Below are 16,785 nucleotides of genomic sequence, written 5' to 3' on the forward strand. Positions count from 1 at the left end.
GCCGCTCCCCCTGCTTGTGCCCGCCCCCCTCCTCTGGCAAATAAATAGGTAAAACCTTTTTTAAAAATAATTGAATTCAATTAAATCTTTAAAAAAAAGATAGTATACCCTTAATCTCCTTCACTTATTTCATTCATCCCCTCACCCACCTCCCCTCTGGTAACCATCTGTTTGTTCTCTACAGTTAAGAGTCTGTCTTTTGGTTTGTCTTTCTCATTTTTTTCTTTTGTTCATTTGTTTTGTTTCTTAAATTGCACATATGAGTGAAATCATATGGAATTTGTCTTTCTCTGACTGGCTTATTTCACCTAGCATTATACTCTCCAGATCCATCTGTGCTGTTGCAAATGGCAAGATTTCATTCATTTTTATGGCTGAATAATATTCCATTGTATATATATATATACCACATTGTCTTTATCCATTCATCTACCGATGGATGTATAATTCTATTTTTATAAGGTTCAAGAAGAGGCAAAATTAATCCATGACTGTAGACATCAGAATAGAGATTGCCTCTGAGTGGAAGGAGAACAGACTAGAACAGATCATGAAGGAACTCCCTAGGATTATAAGCACTATTATAGAATATTAAGCAATATTATAAGCTAGTTAATGGGTATATAAATTTATCAAAACTCATCAAACTGTACACTTAAGATCTGTGCATTTTGCTGTTTATAATTATGCCTGGATGGAAAGTATATTTGACAAAAAAGCTTTTTCTCACATATATATGTACTAAGAAATTTTATTAATTATGTAGCAAGGTGACATTGAGGAATTTACACTATACATCCTTCTGGGAAAGAACCTAATGTTTCCCCTCCTCAAAGGGGGTAGCCAGGCCTTTGTGCTTAAGGTCTTAGTTTTCCTAATCCATGGCAAGGAGTTAAATTTCACCTGCTGAAAAAACTGGCAGGAGCATAAGAGACACCCTTCATATAAGACTAGACCTGTGGAGGATTTTAAGCTGAATTGTGCCAGAGGCTTAGTGTTTGGTACTTCCAGGGTTGAGAAGAACAGGAAGCGGGCTTCCTGATATGGAAACAATGCTGAAGCTGCAGATATACTGGAATAGTGAGGCCCTGATCCTGGTTGATTTAGGTCCGCCTGACGCTAGGAGCTCAGAGATAGTAGACCAGGAGCCTTCACAAAGGTCTTTGTGACCAAGATTGGCACATAGGAGCTGAGCCACAGTTTTTGCCTTCAGATGGCAAAGATGAAAAGCAACAGTTACTCCCATGGTTTAAGGACCTGAACCTCAGGGCGCCTGGGTGGCTCAGTTGGTTGAGAGTCTGACTCTTGATTTGGGCTCATGTCCTGATCTTAGGGTCATGGGATTGAGCCTCAGCTGGGCTCCATCCTCAGTGGGGAGCCTCCACCCTCAGTGGGGAGGTTTCTCTCTCTCTCTCCCTCGCCCTCTGCCCCTCCCCCCGCTTGTGCACGCACGCTCTCTAAATAAATCAATATAAAATCTTTTTTTTAAAAAGTACCTGACCTTGGGCACCTGGGTGGCTCAGTTGGTTAAGTGACTGCCTTCGGCTCAGGTCATGATCCTGGAGTCCCAGGATCGAGTCCCGCATCAGGCTCCCTGCTCAGCAGGGAGTCCGCTTCTCCCTCTGACCCTCCCCCCTCTCATGTGCTCTCTCTCTCAAATAAATAAAATTTTTTTTTAAATTATTAAAAAAATAAATAAATAAAAAATTAAAAGTTCCTGACCTTCTGCCATTTGGGATAAACTGCAAAAACTTCAGAATTTTCATATAATACAAAGGTTGGGGAAGAAAAACGGATCCTGGACTTTTTTGCCAACCTAGGCGATAGGAGGCTTAAACTAGATTATACTTGATGTAGACAAGGAAATATATTTGCCCTTTCTTATACCTAAGTATTGTGGAGCAATTCATACCTGTTAAAGTCAATTAAATATTGTGCATCACTTGTTACACGGGGAAAAGTGGACATTTGTCTTTTCTCTTTCTCTTAAAGATGTTAAAATGAACTTCGTGATTTTAAAAAACATGCTGGTTTAAAATGAAAATATAATATACCTAAAGTCACTTATCAAATATTATGAAAAAGAGATAAAATGATGTTTAAATTCCCAAGGGGCTGACAAATTTTGACAATGAAGGAAGTTTGAGGGTCAAAACAGGCTGGGAAAAGCTGCTGCAGGCAGTGGGATGGCTGAGAGATTTTGTTTGTTTAGTCACTTTTGGCAAAGTGACACCATCAGCTAGGGGAAGTTCTGTGTATGTTGTTTTCGTTCTGTAGGGCCAGGGTCTATGCTCCATGCTCTAGGCTGGAGAACGTTTGTAGGAGACCAGCTAGCATACTGTAAATAGATGAAGTCCTGGTTAAGACAGTAATACTCAATCAGGATTGCTGTGTTTGAGAGATGTTTCTGAGGGAAAAAAAATTTGAAAGGACTTTGTGGCCAAATATATTGATAACTAGATCTACCTCCAAGATCTAGAGTGTAAGCTAATGCTGTCCAGGAGAATTTTCTATGATGATGGAAATATTCTAGATCTGCCCTGTCCAATATGATAGCCTCTAGCCACATGTGATACTTGAAATGTCCATAGTGCGATTGAAGAACTGAATTTTAAATTTAATGTAATTTTGGTTAATTTAAATTTGAATGGCCACATGTGGCCAGTGGATACCAGACTGGATAGCACAGATCTAGACCATTAACTTGAGCTGCTAGGTGAATATTTCCACAGAAATTTTATAAGCACTTCAAATGTAATAGTTCATTTTCTGCCTCCTACCATACAACTTCTGTCTAAGGTTTCCTGTGTTGTTCAAAATGCCATCATCTTGTGAGTCATTCAGGGTTAAAATTGAAAAGTCATTTATTCATTTCACAAACATCCAGGGAGCACTTACTGAATGCCAGACAGTGCACTAGGCACAGGGGGTACAAAGATGAATATAGTCCTTGTAGGAAAACAGTGATAATGTTTATAATTAACTCTTGTATTTGAGGTCCAATCGGGAAAAAAAAAAAATTCAGTCCCAGGGGCACCTGTGTAGCTCAGTTGTTAAGCGTCTGCCTTCGGCTCAGGTCATGATCTCAGGGTCCTGGGATTGAGCCCCACGTCGGGCTCCCTGCTTAGCAGGAAGCCTGCTTCTCCCTCTCCTACTCCCCCTGCTTGTGTTCCCTCTCTCGCTGTCTCTCTGACAAAATCTTTAAAAAAATAAAATAAAAATAAAAATAAATTCAGTCCCTTCCCTCTCTTTCTGCTTTACTTTTCACATCCAAACTTTTATCACAATAGCCTCCGGAGGGCAAAGATTTTTGTCCCTTCCACTTACCGCTGTATCCATAGAGCCTAGAGGAGTGCCTTGTACATAACGGTGGTGGCGGTGGATGATAAACATTTGAGGAATGAATCCATGTCCTCTCGCCTACCATCCTGCTCTAATTTTTTAATTTCCTTTTCCCTCCTTCCCACTGTATTGTTAACAGAGCCTCCAATTGGCTTAGCTACCCAGACAACTGCCATAGATGCTTACTGAAGTTATTTTAAAGCTTCACTTTCAAAGTGTGGTCCTGGGTCACAAAATCAATATACAGAAATTCACTGCATTTCTATACACTAATAATGAAGCAGCAGAAAGAGAAATTAAGAAAACAATCCTATTTACAACTGCACCAAAAATAATAAAATACCTAGGAATAAACTTAACCAAGGAGGTAAAAGACCTGTACTCAGAAAACTACAAAAGAATGATGAAAAAAACTGAAGATGGCACAAATGGAAAGACTTCCATGCTTCTGGCTTGGAAGAACAAATATTGTTAAAATGCCCATACTACCCAAAGCAATCTACAGATTTAATGTGATCCCTTTCAAAATATCATGAGCATTTTTCATAGAACTAGAACAATCATAAAATTTGTATGGAACCAAAAAAGACCCCAAAGAGCCAAAGCAATCTTGGGGGGGGGGAAAAAAAACAACCCAACACATCTGGAGGTATCACAAATCCAGATTTCAAGGTATACTACAAAGCTGGGATGACTGAGTGGCTCAGTAGGTTAAGCAGCTGCCTTCGGCTCAGGTCATGATCTCAGGGTCCTGGGATCGAGCCCCGCATCGGGCTCCCTGTTCAGCAGGGAGCCTACTTCTCCCTCTCCCTCTCAAATAAATAAATAAAATCTTTAAAAAAATAATGCTGCTATAAACATAGTGGTGCATATATCCTTTTGAATTAGTGTTCTCATAGTTTTTGGGTAAATACCCAATAATGCAATTACTGGATAATATAATTCTATTTTTAATTTTTAAAAAGATTTTATTTATTTTAGAGAGAGAGCATGAGTGGGGGGAGGGGCAGATGGAGAGGGAGAGAATCTCAAGTAGACTCAGCCCTGAGCGTGGAGCCCAACGTGGTGCTCAATCTCATAACCCTGAGATCATGACCTAAGCTGAAATCAAGAGTTGGACACTTGGGGCGCCTGGGTGGCTCAGTCGTTAAGCGTCTGCCTTCGGCTCAGGTCATGATCCCAGAGTCCCGGGATCGAGCCCTGAATCAGGCTTCCTGCTCTGCGGGAGGCCTGCTTTTCCCTCTCCCACTCTCCCTGCTTGCATTCCCTCTCTTGCTGTGTCTCTCTCTGTCAAACAAATAAATAAAATCTTTAAAAAAAAAAAAAAAGAGTTGGACACAACTGACTGAGCCACTCAGGAGCCCCTCTATTTTTAATTTTTTGAGAAACTTCCATACTGTTTTCCGCAGTGGCTGCACCAGTTTGCATTCCTACCACCAGTGCATGAGGGTTCCTTTTTCTCCACATCCTTGCCAACATTTGTTGTTTCTTGTGTTTTTGACTTGAGCCATTCTGACAAGTATGAGGTGATAGGTCATTGTGGTTTTGATTTTCATTTCCCTGATAATGAGTGATGTTGAGCATCTTTTCATGTGTCTGTTGGGTGTTTGAATGTCTTCTTCGCAGAAATGTCTGTTCATGTCTGTTGCCCATTTTTTTTAAGTGTGGAGCCCAACACAAGGCTTGAACTCACAATCCTGAATCAAGACCTGAGCTGAGATCAAGAGTTGGACACTTAACTGAGCCACCCAGGTGTCCCTATAGCAGCATTATTTACAATAGCCAAATTATGGAAGCAGTCCAAGTGTCCATCAATAGATGAATAAATAAAGATGTATATATATATATAGTGGAATATTATTCAGCCATAAAAATGAATGAAATCTTGTCATTTGCAACAACATGGATGGATCTAGAGAGTATAATGCTAGGCTAAATAAGCCAGTCAGAGAAAGACAAATTCCATATGATTTCACTCATATGTGCAATTTAAGAAACAAAACAAATGAACAAAGGAAAAATAGAGACAAACCAAAAGACAGACTCTTAACTACAGAGAACAAACAGATGGTTACCAGAGGGGAGGTGGGTGGGGGGATGGGTGAAATAGGTGAAGGGGATTAAGAGTACACTTATCTTGACAAGCACTGAGTAATGTATAGAATTGTTGAATTACTATATTGTATGCCTGAAACTAATATAACACCGTATGTTAACTATACTGGAATTAAAATTTTTAAATAATAAAATAACATAAAAATTTCCTTTCTTAAAAAAAAAAGTGACAGAGGTGCCTTTTGGTGGCTCCGTCGGTTAAGCATCTGCCTTCAGCTCAGGTCATGATCCCAGGGTCCTGGGATCGAGCCCCGTATCAGGCTCCCTGTTCAGCGGGGAGCCTACTTCTCCCTCTCCCTCTGCTGCTCCCCCTGCTTGTACTCTCTCTCTCTGTCAAATGAATAAATAAAATCTTAAAAAAAAAAAACTAACAACAAAACAAGTATGGCCTTTGGTCCAACAACAGTAGCATCACCTGGGAGCTTGTTAGAAAGGAGGAATCTCAATCCCTACCCCACACCTACTGAATCAGAATATACTTTTTAACAAGACGTCCAGCTGATTGATTCATATGGGTGTAGCAGTTTGGGAAGCATTGCTCTAAAGCACAGATCTAAGCACATTTTAACCTGGCTTTAAGACCTCTGACATCTTATTTTCTTTTTTTAAAAGATTTGTTTATTTATTTTAGAGAGAGAGCACATGCATGGGAGCAGGGGGAGGAAGAGAGGGAGAAGGAGAAGTAGAGGGAGAGAAGCAGACTCCCCGCTGAGCGTGGGGCCTGACACAGGGCTGGATCTCAGAATCCTGAGATCATGACCTGAGCCGAAATCAAGAGTCACAGGGTTAACCGACTGAGCCACCCAGGTACCCCTTGACATCTTTCAACTGCATATAGAATTAATATTTATACAAACTATTCAGCCTGGTATTGAAAGCCCTCTACAATGTCACCTCTGTCAATTTTCCAAATTTTTCTCTCACTGAGCTCCCTATACTTCTACACTCCATCCACATAGGTGTCCTCTCTTCAAACACATCCAACACTCTTCAGTTTCCCATGATTTTCCCCAATCCATTCCTTCTATCTGGAAAGTCTTCACTACTCTCTTCCATCTACACTATCCACCTTCAAAGCCCTACCCTTCCTCTGAAGCACAATTCAAACCTGAGCTCCCCAGAGTCATTTTATAGATCCCCCTGCTTCAAAAGACTCTTTACCTCCAACCTCTTCATCAGTATTTATACTTCTATTAACTCTTATCATTTTCTCTTTCCTTGTGTTGTGTGTATATCCATCTGACTGTCTCCCCAACTTCACCTTGAGCTCCTAGAAGGTGGGGATGGTGTTTTATTTTTCCTCAAGGTCTAGTACGCCACCATATATAATAGGTGCTCAAGATTTGTTGAAATAAACTGAAAGGAACAGGATTGATCATGACTTATACTTATCAGACGACATCCATAGGCACTATCTCAACTCCCCTCGTCCCCCACCCAGTTCCTCCCCCAGCCTAAGAGATAGGAGTTTCCATGGCCTCAGAGGCAGGGACAGGGAGCAGTGAACTTCAAGGGAGGGTTGCATCACATACCTCTGAGTCTGTCTTGGCTACCACCTGCTTCCTGCTCTGTCTCCCAAAAAAGAGCAGCCAAAGCCCCCAAACAAGGAAACCAAATAATAGTAGAGGGCTGACATATGATGGAGGCGGGATGGCCAGCCCCCAAATCGGTGCCATTACTCAACCCCATGCCCCTCTCAGCCAAACAATGTTCTCCTTCAAGGTTGTGACTCCATATGACATCACAATGGACATTCCAAGGTAAACCTGACAGGGCCCAGCCAATGTGAGAGCTGCTTCAGTCTCCTCTCTGAGACATGCCCATCTGCTGTCCCTTCATGCAACTGCTCACGGGCTCTGCCCTGACAGCCAATGCTCAGGGAAGACCTCCTTTACAACTCTACTAGGACTGGGCTGGACAACTTGGCATAAAGTAGAGTGTATGGAGGCAAGATTTCAAAGAAGCAAGCCTTCCAAGTGGCCTGCTTTGCCCTATGAGCATCTTCTCTGGAACCAGTCATTCCCTAGAGGTCCAGGTATGGTGTCGTATGTTCCCAATCACAAATTAGAATACAGAGTCAAGTACATTTAAGAAAACTAGCATATCTTAAGTAGATACTCTCAGAAAATGTGATATATATGGTTTCCTAACTCCGAAGTTTGACATATAGCATTGAAACAAAGAGAGGTCACATAGGAAAATTAAATGATCTTAAAGGATCACTCAACTCCAAAATCCATGGTCTCATTTTCTAGAACATTCATTATGTCAATATACCCAGAGTTAACTGGATTCTCTCTGGTTAATTCACTTTAAACAAAATTTACAAGGAATCAACTTATGCTATAATAAAGATAAATAAAACTGGCCAGAGTATTTTTTTTCTTGTAGGAACGTTAATTTGGAAAATCGATTCAATTAAATAACTATTGTATAGCGGGCGCTGTTTTTGAAAAAGAAAGTTATGGTTTCTCACCTTATAGAATTTTCAGTCTATTGGGGCAGCCAAAGTAATATTCTCAGAAAGCCCATCATCAAGGAAGTGGTCAAATAACATATGGTATGTCCTTATTATGAAATACTTTGCAGTCACTACAAAGATTATAATTATAAAGACTGATATTGTCAGGCTGAGCACACATCACATGTCAGGTACTAGTGTATGCCAGCCTGGAGATCTAAGGTTAGGGCTGGAGGTACAGTTTTGGTCCTTAGAACACGTTTGTACAGTTTGACAAGCCTTTTTTTAAGGATTTTATTTATTTATTTGAGAGAGAGCACGAGCTGGGGGAGGGGCAGAAGGAGAGGGAGGAAACAGGCTCCCCGCTGAGCAGGGAGCCAAGAATATGTGGCTCAATCCCAGGACCCCAGGATCATGACCTGAGCCAATGGCAGACCCTTAAGCAACTGAGCCACCAGGCACCCCCACTCTTTTCTATATGCATATAAAAATATATTCTTTGTGGGGCATCTGGGTGGCTCAGTCGTTAAGCGTCTGCCTTTGGCTCAGGTCATGATCCCAGCGTCCTGGGATAGAGCCCCGCATCGGGCTCCCTGCTCCGCAGGAAGCCTGCTTCTCCCTCTCCCACTCCCCCTGCTGTGTTCCCTCTCTCACTGTGTCTCTCTGTGTCAAATAAAATCTTAAATATATATATATATATTCTTTGTGTCTTGAATATTTACTCACCATTATGTTTGAGTCATCCACACTCTTTTGTACAGCTGGGATTCAGTTTTATTTCATTGCATTGTATAACCATTGCATAACTTTTTCTTTCTTTTTTTTAATTTAAATTCAATTAGCCAACATAGAGTACATCATCAGTTTCAGATGCAGTGTTCAATGATTCATCAGTTGTGTTATAACACCCAGGGCTCATCACATCACATGCCCTCCTTAATGCCCATCACCCAGTTACCCCATCCTCCCATCCACCTTTTTTTCTTTTTTTTAATTTAAATTCAATTAGCCAACATATTTTACATCATTAGTTTCAGATGTAGCGTTCAATGATTCATCAGTCATTGCATGACTCATTTATCCATTATGATACTGATGGACATTTGGCCTGTTTTCCATGTTTGGGTATTATAAACAATGCCGTTAAAACATCCTTGTCCATGTATCTTGGTGGATATATATTCCTATTTCTCTATGGCAGTGGCTTTTAAGCTTTAACATACATCAGAATCACCCGGAAAGTTTGTAAAAACAGACTGCTGGGCCCTACCCCTAGAGTTGCTGATTGATTAAGTTTGGAGAAGAGCTCAGGAATTTGGCATTTCTAAGATGTTTCCAGGGGTTGCTGATACTGTTGGACTGAGGACCACACTTTAAGGATCCCTACTCTATGGTATCTACCAAGGAGTGGAATTGCTAGGTTATAGAGTTATGTGTAACTTAAGCTTTAGTAGACAGTGCCAAACTGTTTTCTCTTGAGTGGTTGTGTCATTATTTCCACCAGTGGTGAATGGGAGTTCTTCCTGCTCCGTTTTCACGCCAATGTGTGGTATCGTCAGGCTGTTTCATTTCAGCCAATCTGGTATATGTGGTAATGGTATTCCATTGCTTAACTGAAATTTTTCTGGTTACTAATAATTACTAACTTGTGAACACATTTTCATAAGCCAATATGGGCATTTTGTTTTTAAACATAATGCTGCATTCCGCTGCTAATATTTTGTTTAGCATTTTTGTTCCCTATTTTCATGAGTGAGGGCATCCTGTAATTTTTCTCTCTTGTTCTGTCTTTGTCAGGCTTTTGGTATCAAGGTCATGCTAGACTCCTGGGTTGGGGAATGTTTCCTCCTTTTTTTTTTTTTTTTAATGCCTGAAAAAGTTTGCATAAGATTTAAACTATTTGATCCTTCAACATTTGGTACGACTTGTCAGCAAAGCCATACAAGCCTGGAGTTTTCTTTGAATGAAGATTTCTGACTAAAGATTTCATTTATTTGAAGGGTATAATGCTATTGAGAATTTGTAAATTTTTTTGAGTCATCTTTGGTGACATTTATTTTCTAGTAATTTTTCTATTTAATCTACATTTTCCAAATGTACTGACATAAAGTTATTCAAATGCAGTACTGTCTCCTTATTTTTATATTGGTTATTTGTGTCTTCTCTCTCTCTCCTTTTTTTTCCTGTCCTTGATCTATCTTGCTAGAGATTTGTCAGTTTTATTTTATTTTTTTTAAAAGATTGTATTTATTTATTTGAGAGAGAGAAGCAGACTCCCTGCTAAGCAGGGAGCCACTGTGGGGCTTGATCCCAGGATCCTGGGATCATGACCCGAGCCTAAGGCAGCTGCTTAACCAACTGAACCACCCAGGCGCCCTGAGATTTGTCAATTTTAATTAATTACTTCAAAGAGCCAACTTTTTGTATGTTTGCTTTCTATTTGAATAATTTCTCCCTGTCTTTATTTCCTTACTTCTACTTTCTTTTTTGCCCCAGTTTTATTGAGATATAATTGACACTTCTACTTTCTTTGGATTTATTTTGCTGTTTTTTTCCTAACTTCTTGAGATAAATGCCTAGATCATTCACTTTTAACTCTTTCCCCCTAATATATGCATTTGAGAGTACAAATTTTCTCCTAAGCACTACTTTAGTTTCATTCCAGAAGTTATGATATGTAAAATTTTTATCGTCCTGTTCCAACTATTTTCTAATTTCCATGACAATTTCTTCTTTGATCCATGGGTCATTTGGTAGTTCATTTTAAGTTTCTAGACGTATAGGGATTTTCTAGTTATCTAACAAAGCTGCACTGTGGCCAGAATATATACTTTAATTTCAGTCCTTTGAAATGCTCTAAGACTTTATTCCCAGTTTATGGTCAGTTAAAAAAATTCTTTGTGTGCTTAAAAAATAAGATGTATTCTGCAGGTGTTAAAAATAGTCTCTTCAGGGGGGCCCTGGGTGGCTCAGTCATTTAAGCGCTGGACTTCTGATTTTGGCTCAGGTCAGGATCTCAGGGTCCTGGGATGGAGCCCCGCATTGCGCTCCGCCCTTAGCCAGGAGTCCGCTTGGGATTCTCTCTCTCCCTCTGCCTCTGCCTCTCCCCCTGCATGCGCTCGCACTCTCTCTCTCTCTCTCAAATAAATAAATAAATCTTTAAAAAAAAAGTCTCTTCAGAATTTCCCCTTCTGCTGGGTGGCGGAGGCGGGGGTTGCGGATGTCTCTATGACCATTAGGTCAATTCTGCTCATCTCAATGTTCAAATCTATATTATTCCTAAACTTTCGTCTGCTTTTTTTCCACCAATTACTAAGACAAGTATGTAAAATTTCTCATGATTGTGGATTTATTTCTTCTTTGAATACTGAAGATTTTTGCTTTATGTATTTTTAAGTGTTATTTAAAATCATTATTCCTGGTGAATTAAATCTTGTATCACTATGAAGACCCTCTTTATCTCTAACAATACTACTGGACTTTAGTTCTTTTGTCTGATACTAATATTGCTAAAGCAATTTTCTTTTGGTTGGTACTTGCATAGTGTATCTTTTCCCATTCTTTCAACCTTTCTATATTTTTTAATATTGGATAAATTAAAAAAATCTAAATATATGCTATTGGTAAGAGACACATCTAAAACAAATAGATTTTAATTGGAGCACTGATAAGAGTAGGCAGCTGGACAGAAGCTGGAGGCAAGGACAGTGATAAATAGGTTACACATTAGAAGCCTGGGGGCACAACATCTTGCCTTTGTGGCTTCCAAGTCCCCTAGGCTAACAGACCAAGAGCCACATGTGCAGAACAGGCCACTCTCCTCTTCCACCTCTGCCCCAGGGTAACCCCTAGACTCATTATAATGTGTTTGCATTGTGGCTTTAGCCTCCCCCTACCCTCCATGGGGGAAGGCTGCCCTGACGGTTCAGAGACAAACCTAATAGGGTCAAAAACTAACCTCTCCCGGGGCACCTGGGTGGCTCAGTCATTAAGCGTCTGTCTTTGGCTCAGGTCATGATCCCGAGGTCCTGGGATCGAGCCCCACGTTGGGCTCCCGCCACGCGGGAAGCCTGCTTATCCCTCTCCCACTACACCTGCTTGTGTTCCCTCTCTTGCTGTGTCTCTCTCTGTCAAATAAATAAATAAAATCTTAAAAAAAAAAAACTAACCTCTCCTAACCTATGGGAGTCCCTTAAAGGATTGGAAGCAGCCTCCATTAGAGACCATCCCATCCACGACCCAAGACACCCTCCCACCCCCTCACACACACAGAAGAAGATTCCTGTAGCCTCAGGGCAGTTGCCACCTCTGGACCTTCCTGCTCTCCCACCTGGAGAGTGTACTGTCCTCAATAAACTGCTTTGGGCTTGCTACTTTCTTCTCTTTTTTTTTTTAATTTAAATTCAAGTTAGTTAACATATAGTGTATTATTAGTTTCAGGGTAGAGTTTAGTGATTCATCAATTCCATATAACACCCAGTGCTCATTATATCACGTGCCCTCCTTAATGCCCATCCCCCAGTTAGCCCATCCCCCCCCAACCCCAACTGTCTTTATTAGAGCATGGATCCTCATGGAAATCTTTCGTGGGGAATCCAAGAACCGAGACCTCCATTCACATAACACAGACTCTCCCACCCCGATCAGCATGTGCTCCATTTCCAGTTCTGTTACACTTTCCATTATATTTAATGTAGTTATTAAAGCATTAAGATCAAAATTACCCTTTTACTTGGCACTTTCTATTTCATCCTGTTTTATATTTCTTTTTCTCTCATTTCTTGCCTTTTAGATAGCTATTTTTTTTTAAAGATTTTATTTATTTATTTGAGAGAGAGAGTGAGAGAGAGCACAAGAGGGGGGAGTGGGAGAGGGAGAAGCAGACTCCCTGCTGAGCAGGTAGCCCGATGCGGGACTCGATCCTGGGACTCCAGGATCATGACCTGAGCCGAAGGCAGTCGCTTAACCAACTGAGCCACCCAGGCGCCCTAGATAGCTATTTTTAATTAATTACTTCATCTTTTCCTTTACTAATTGGAAGTTAAATTCTGTTTTTGTTCTTTTACTGCAAGGGTTGACAAACTATGGCCTGTGGGTCAAACTAGCCTGATGCCTGTTTTTGTAAATAAAGATTTATTGGAACACAGCCACACTCATTTTACATATTGTCTCTGCTTTCAAGCTACAACAGTAGGTAGTTAACAACAAAAACCATAGGAGGTTTACAATGGCTAACATATTTACTCTCTAGCCAACCCCATTTTTAGTGGATGCCCTTTAAAATGCAAAATACACATTTAACCTATCAAATTCTTAAATAAAACCTCTATCCTCTTATTCATGATAAATCAAGGCCCTCAGAATATTTTAATTATATATGCCCCTTCCCACATATAGGTTACTATAGTCAGGAATTTTCTTTTCTTTTCTTTTCTTTTCTTTTTTTTAAGATTTTATCTATTCATTTGTCAGAGAGAAAGAGGGAGGGAGAGAGGAAGAGAGAGAGCACAAGCAGGGGGAGTGGCAGGCAGAGAGAGAGAAGCAGACTCCCCCCTGAGCAAGGACCCTGGGACCACGACCAGAGTCCAAGGCAGACACTCAACCGACTAAGCCACCCAGGTGTCCCATGGAATTTATTTTCTTAAACTCTATTTGGGAATAATTTTAGACTTACAGAAAAGTTGCAAAGATAGCACAGTGAGTTCCCCATATGCCCTTCACCCAGTTTCACCCAATGTTGACATCTTATATAACTTTGGTTCATGTGTCAAATCTATGTGATTAACATTGGTACATTTACTTTGTTTTTTGTTTGCTTTTGTTTTTTAAAGATTTTATTTATTTATTTGGCAGAGAGAGAGACAGCGAGAGAGGGAATACAAGCAGGGGGAGAGGGAGAGGAAGAAGCAGGCTTCCCGCTGAGCAGAGAGCCCCCCGTGGGGCTCGATCCCGGGACCCCGGGGATCATGACCTGAGCCAAAGGCAGACGCTTAACAGCTGAGCCACCCAGACGCCCTGGTACATTTACTTTGAACTGAATGCCAAACATCATTCAGATTTCACTAGTTTTTCCACTAACGTCTTTTTTCTGTCCCGGATCCAACCTAGGGCCCACGTTGGATTTGGTTGTCATGCCTCCTTAGTCTCCTCTGGTCTGTGAGAGTTTCTCTGACCTTGACAGTTTTTAGGAGTACTGGCAGGTTCTTAAATTTGGGTTTCTCTGTTTTCCGTATGCTTAGACTGAGGTTATGTGTTTTGGGGAAAATACCACAGAGGCGCCCTGCGCTTCTCATTACTGATCTTACTCAGTACATGATAGCAGCCCGTGTTGCCAATCTTCATTACTTGGCTAAGGTAGCCAGGTTTCTCCACGGTGAAGCCATTATTTTTCTCTTTCCATATTCTGTTCTTTGGAAGCAAGTTCTAAGTGTAGCCCATGTTGGGGTTGGGAGAAGTGAGGGGTTGTTAAGCTCCATCTCTTGGAGTGGGCTATATCTACATATATTATTTGGAATTCTTGTGTAACTCCTATTTATTTATTCCATTATTTTGTTATATCAGCATGAACTCATGCCTACTTATCTAGTACTCTGTGTTATAGTCCAATACAACATTATTTATTTTGTTGCTCACGTTGTTCCAACTTTGGCCATTGGGAGCTCTCTCAGGTTGACTCCTATCCCTTTGCTATGACCCAATCCTTTTGTGTTTATGGGCGCTTCTGTACTTCCTGGCATTACAAGATGCTTCTGGCTCCCCTTCCTGTCTCTTCCTCCCATGCCAGAGCACCCCAGCCACTAGCTTATAGGTAAGCCCAAATCGTCTCTTTTCCAGGATGGAAGCATTTAACACCACCTAAATTCAGTGCCTAGGATTTGACCCACCTGTCCAATCCATAGCTGAATCTGGACTGGATCTTAGACATTTTGCTGTGCTTTAAGGCCCATCCCTGGAGCCAGATTGGGGCCCTTTGATCTCCTACCTGGTCCCAACATCTTCCTTCAGTCTTACTATCCCAGGTGCCTGGCCCCAGCCTGTCTAATATTTAAGACCACCTAAGTTATGAAAAGAACAGCTGATTTGGAGGAGAGATCCTGGGTTCCAGTTTTTAATATATTAAGTTTGAAGTATATGCAATATCCGAATATCTTCCACCCTTCACCTCTTATTTTTGATCGAGCAAATGAGTGTAGCAGGAAATTGTTTCCTTCACCTTCCACAATCCAATCCAGTCTTCTGGGATAGATCCTTTCATCATTTCAGCAGAATTACTGCCTTGTGTTGATAATAGATTACAGCTTTCTTACCCTCAGAAGTTTGCTTTCTCCAAAATAACAGTAAACATTGTCACCCTGCCATTTGTCTCTGGATAATTCTAAAAAATCTTTGAACCATTTTAGCTCAACCTAGAGGTCAGGTTCCATTGACAATGACCTAACTCTCTGATGTTGGAACCACACATCAGTACAAGTATCCAAACATCCCCAGGTTTTCTTTGGATGTTCCCTCACCCCACCCCAACCTCCTTTCTTCCAAAATTTTCCTTGATTCTTGGCCTACCCTGTAATCTCCCCCAAATAATTCTGGCAGCTCTCTGTACCCAGCCTGCTGTTCTAATCCATTTCAACTCTCTCTGTCTTGTATTGGAATTGTTTGTATGTGCTTGTGAATTCCTAGGGGGTGGGGATCAGACCTTAGCCATCTTTATCTCCTCCATAATGCCAGAATGTATCCAGCTGCTTCTCCACCTAGTTCATTACACCTGAACATCATACACAACTGAACAAGAGTTGAATTGACTTGACATCACTGTACCAGCCAAGTACTTGGCAACAAAACAAAACACCCTCTGGACTTCTAGAGTCCTCCTTTATCCAGCCTTGGGGAAATCTGACCATGCACCATATCCATTCCACACCTCTGTGCCTCCTTGTCACAATCACAATTCCCCAAGAAACAGGGAGCTCCTTGGCAGAACATCACTAACTTTGTAAACGCAGTATCAAGCAAAATTCCTGATACGCTGAAAGGACTCAATAAATGTTAGCTGCCGGCGGGATACCTCTTCCTTCTCGTGTGCAACCTGGATGTGGAAGGAGATGGGAGCAGTCCAAATGTCATCCAACAGTGGCTGGGGGACGTGGATCACCTGGAGGAGGGTCTCGATGCATCGAGCCTTGGGCTGTCCAGAGAACCGCTGTGGAGGAAGCAGGAAGGTCAGTGTCGGGCTAGAAGGCCGGGGAGCAGAGAATGAAATCGAGGAGGAGAAAGGAGTGGGAGAGTGGGAGGCAGGCACCTGGGATCCTGAAGACTGGCCAGAGAGGCTGTAGAGAAGTGGTCCCTATAGGCAATCCCAAACTCACAATCCCCAGGTGTGAAGAACAAGGGTTAGTGGTGGGCTTTGATGGGCCAGGTTAAACTGGAGGATTAATGGCAACTTGGTCACACTTTCAGCCATGTGCCACCAACCCCATAGGTTGGTAACCTTAAACTGAACTCACTCCTTCCAGTTTCCTCCTTAACCCTATCCATCCTTCATACCCTGCCAAGACTGCTCATCTGCAAAAGCTGCTCCTTTTTGTCACCCGCCCCCCCCACTAGCTCAGCACTGCCCAAGAGAAATATAATGTGAGCCACATATGTAATTTAAGATTTTCTAGTACTGGGGTGCCTGGGTGGCTCAGACGTTAAGCGTCTGCCTTCAGCTCAGGTCATGATCCCAGGGTCCTGAGATTGAGCCCCACATCGGGCTCCCTGCTCCGTGGGAAGCCTGCTTCTCCCTCTCCCACTCCCCCTGCTTGTGTTCCCTCTCTCGCTGTGTCTCTCTCTGTCAAATAAATAAATAAAATCTTTAAAAAAAAAAAAAA

At 41.5% G+C, this 16,785-nt stretch overlaps 1 protein-coding gene across 1 annotated transcript in view; it reads right to left on the reverse strand.

The window, feature by feature from the left end:
- SPATA31H1 (SPATA31 subfamily H member 1) overlaps positions 1–16,785 on the reverse strand; it is a 64,936-nt gene that overhangs the window by 24,602 nt on the left and 23,549 nt on the right. The window contains 1 exon segment of the mRNA XM_081797305.1: positions 15,981–16,115. Coding sequence (XP_081653431.1) covers positions 15,981–16,115 — 135 coding nt within the window.

The sequence above is a fragment of the Leptonychotes weddellii genome, chromosome 10 (genome assembly GCF_054177405.1).
Source record: "Leptonychotes weddellii isolate Sample4059 chromosome 10, ASM5417740v2, whole genome shotgun sequence".
Taxonomy (NCBI): domain Eukaryota; kingdom Metazoa; phylum Chordata; class Mammalia; order Carnivora; family Phocidae; genus Leptonychotes; species Leptonychotes weddellii.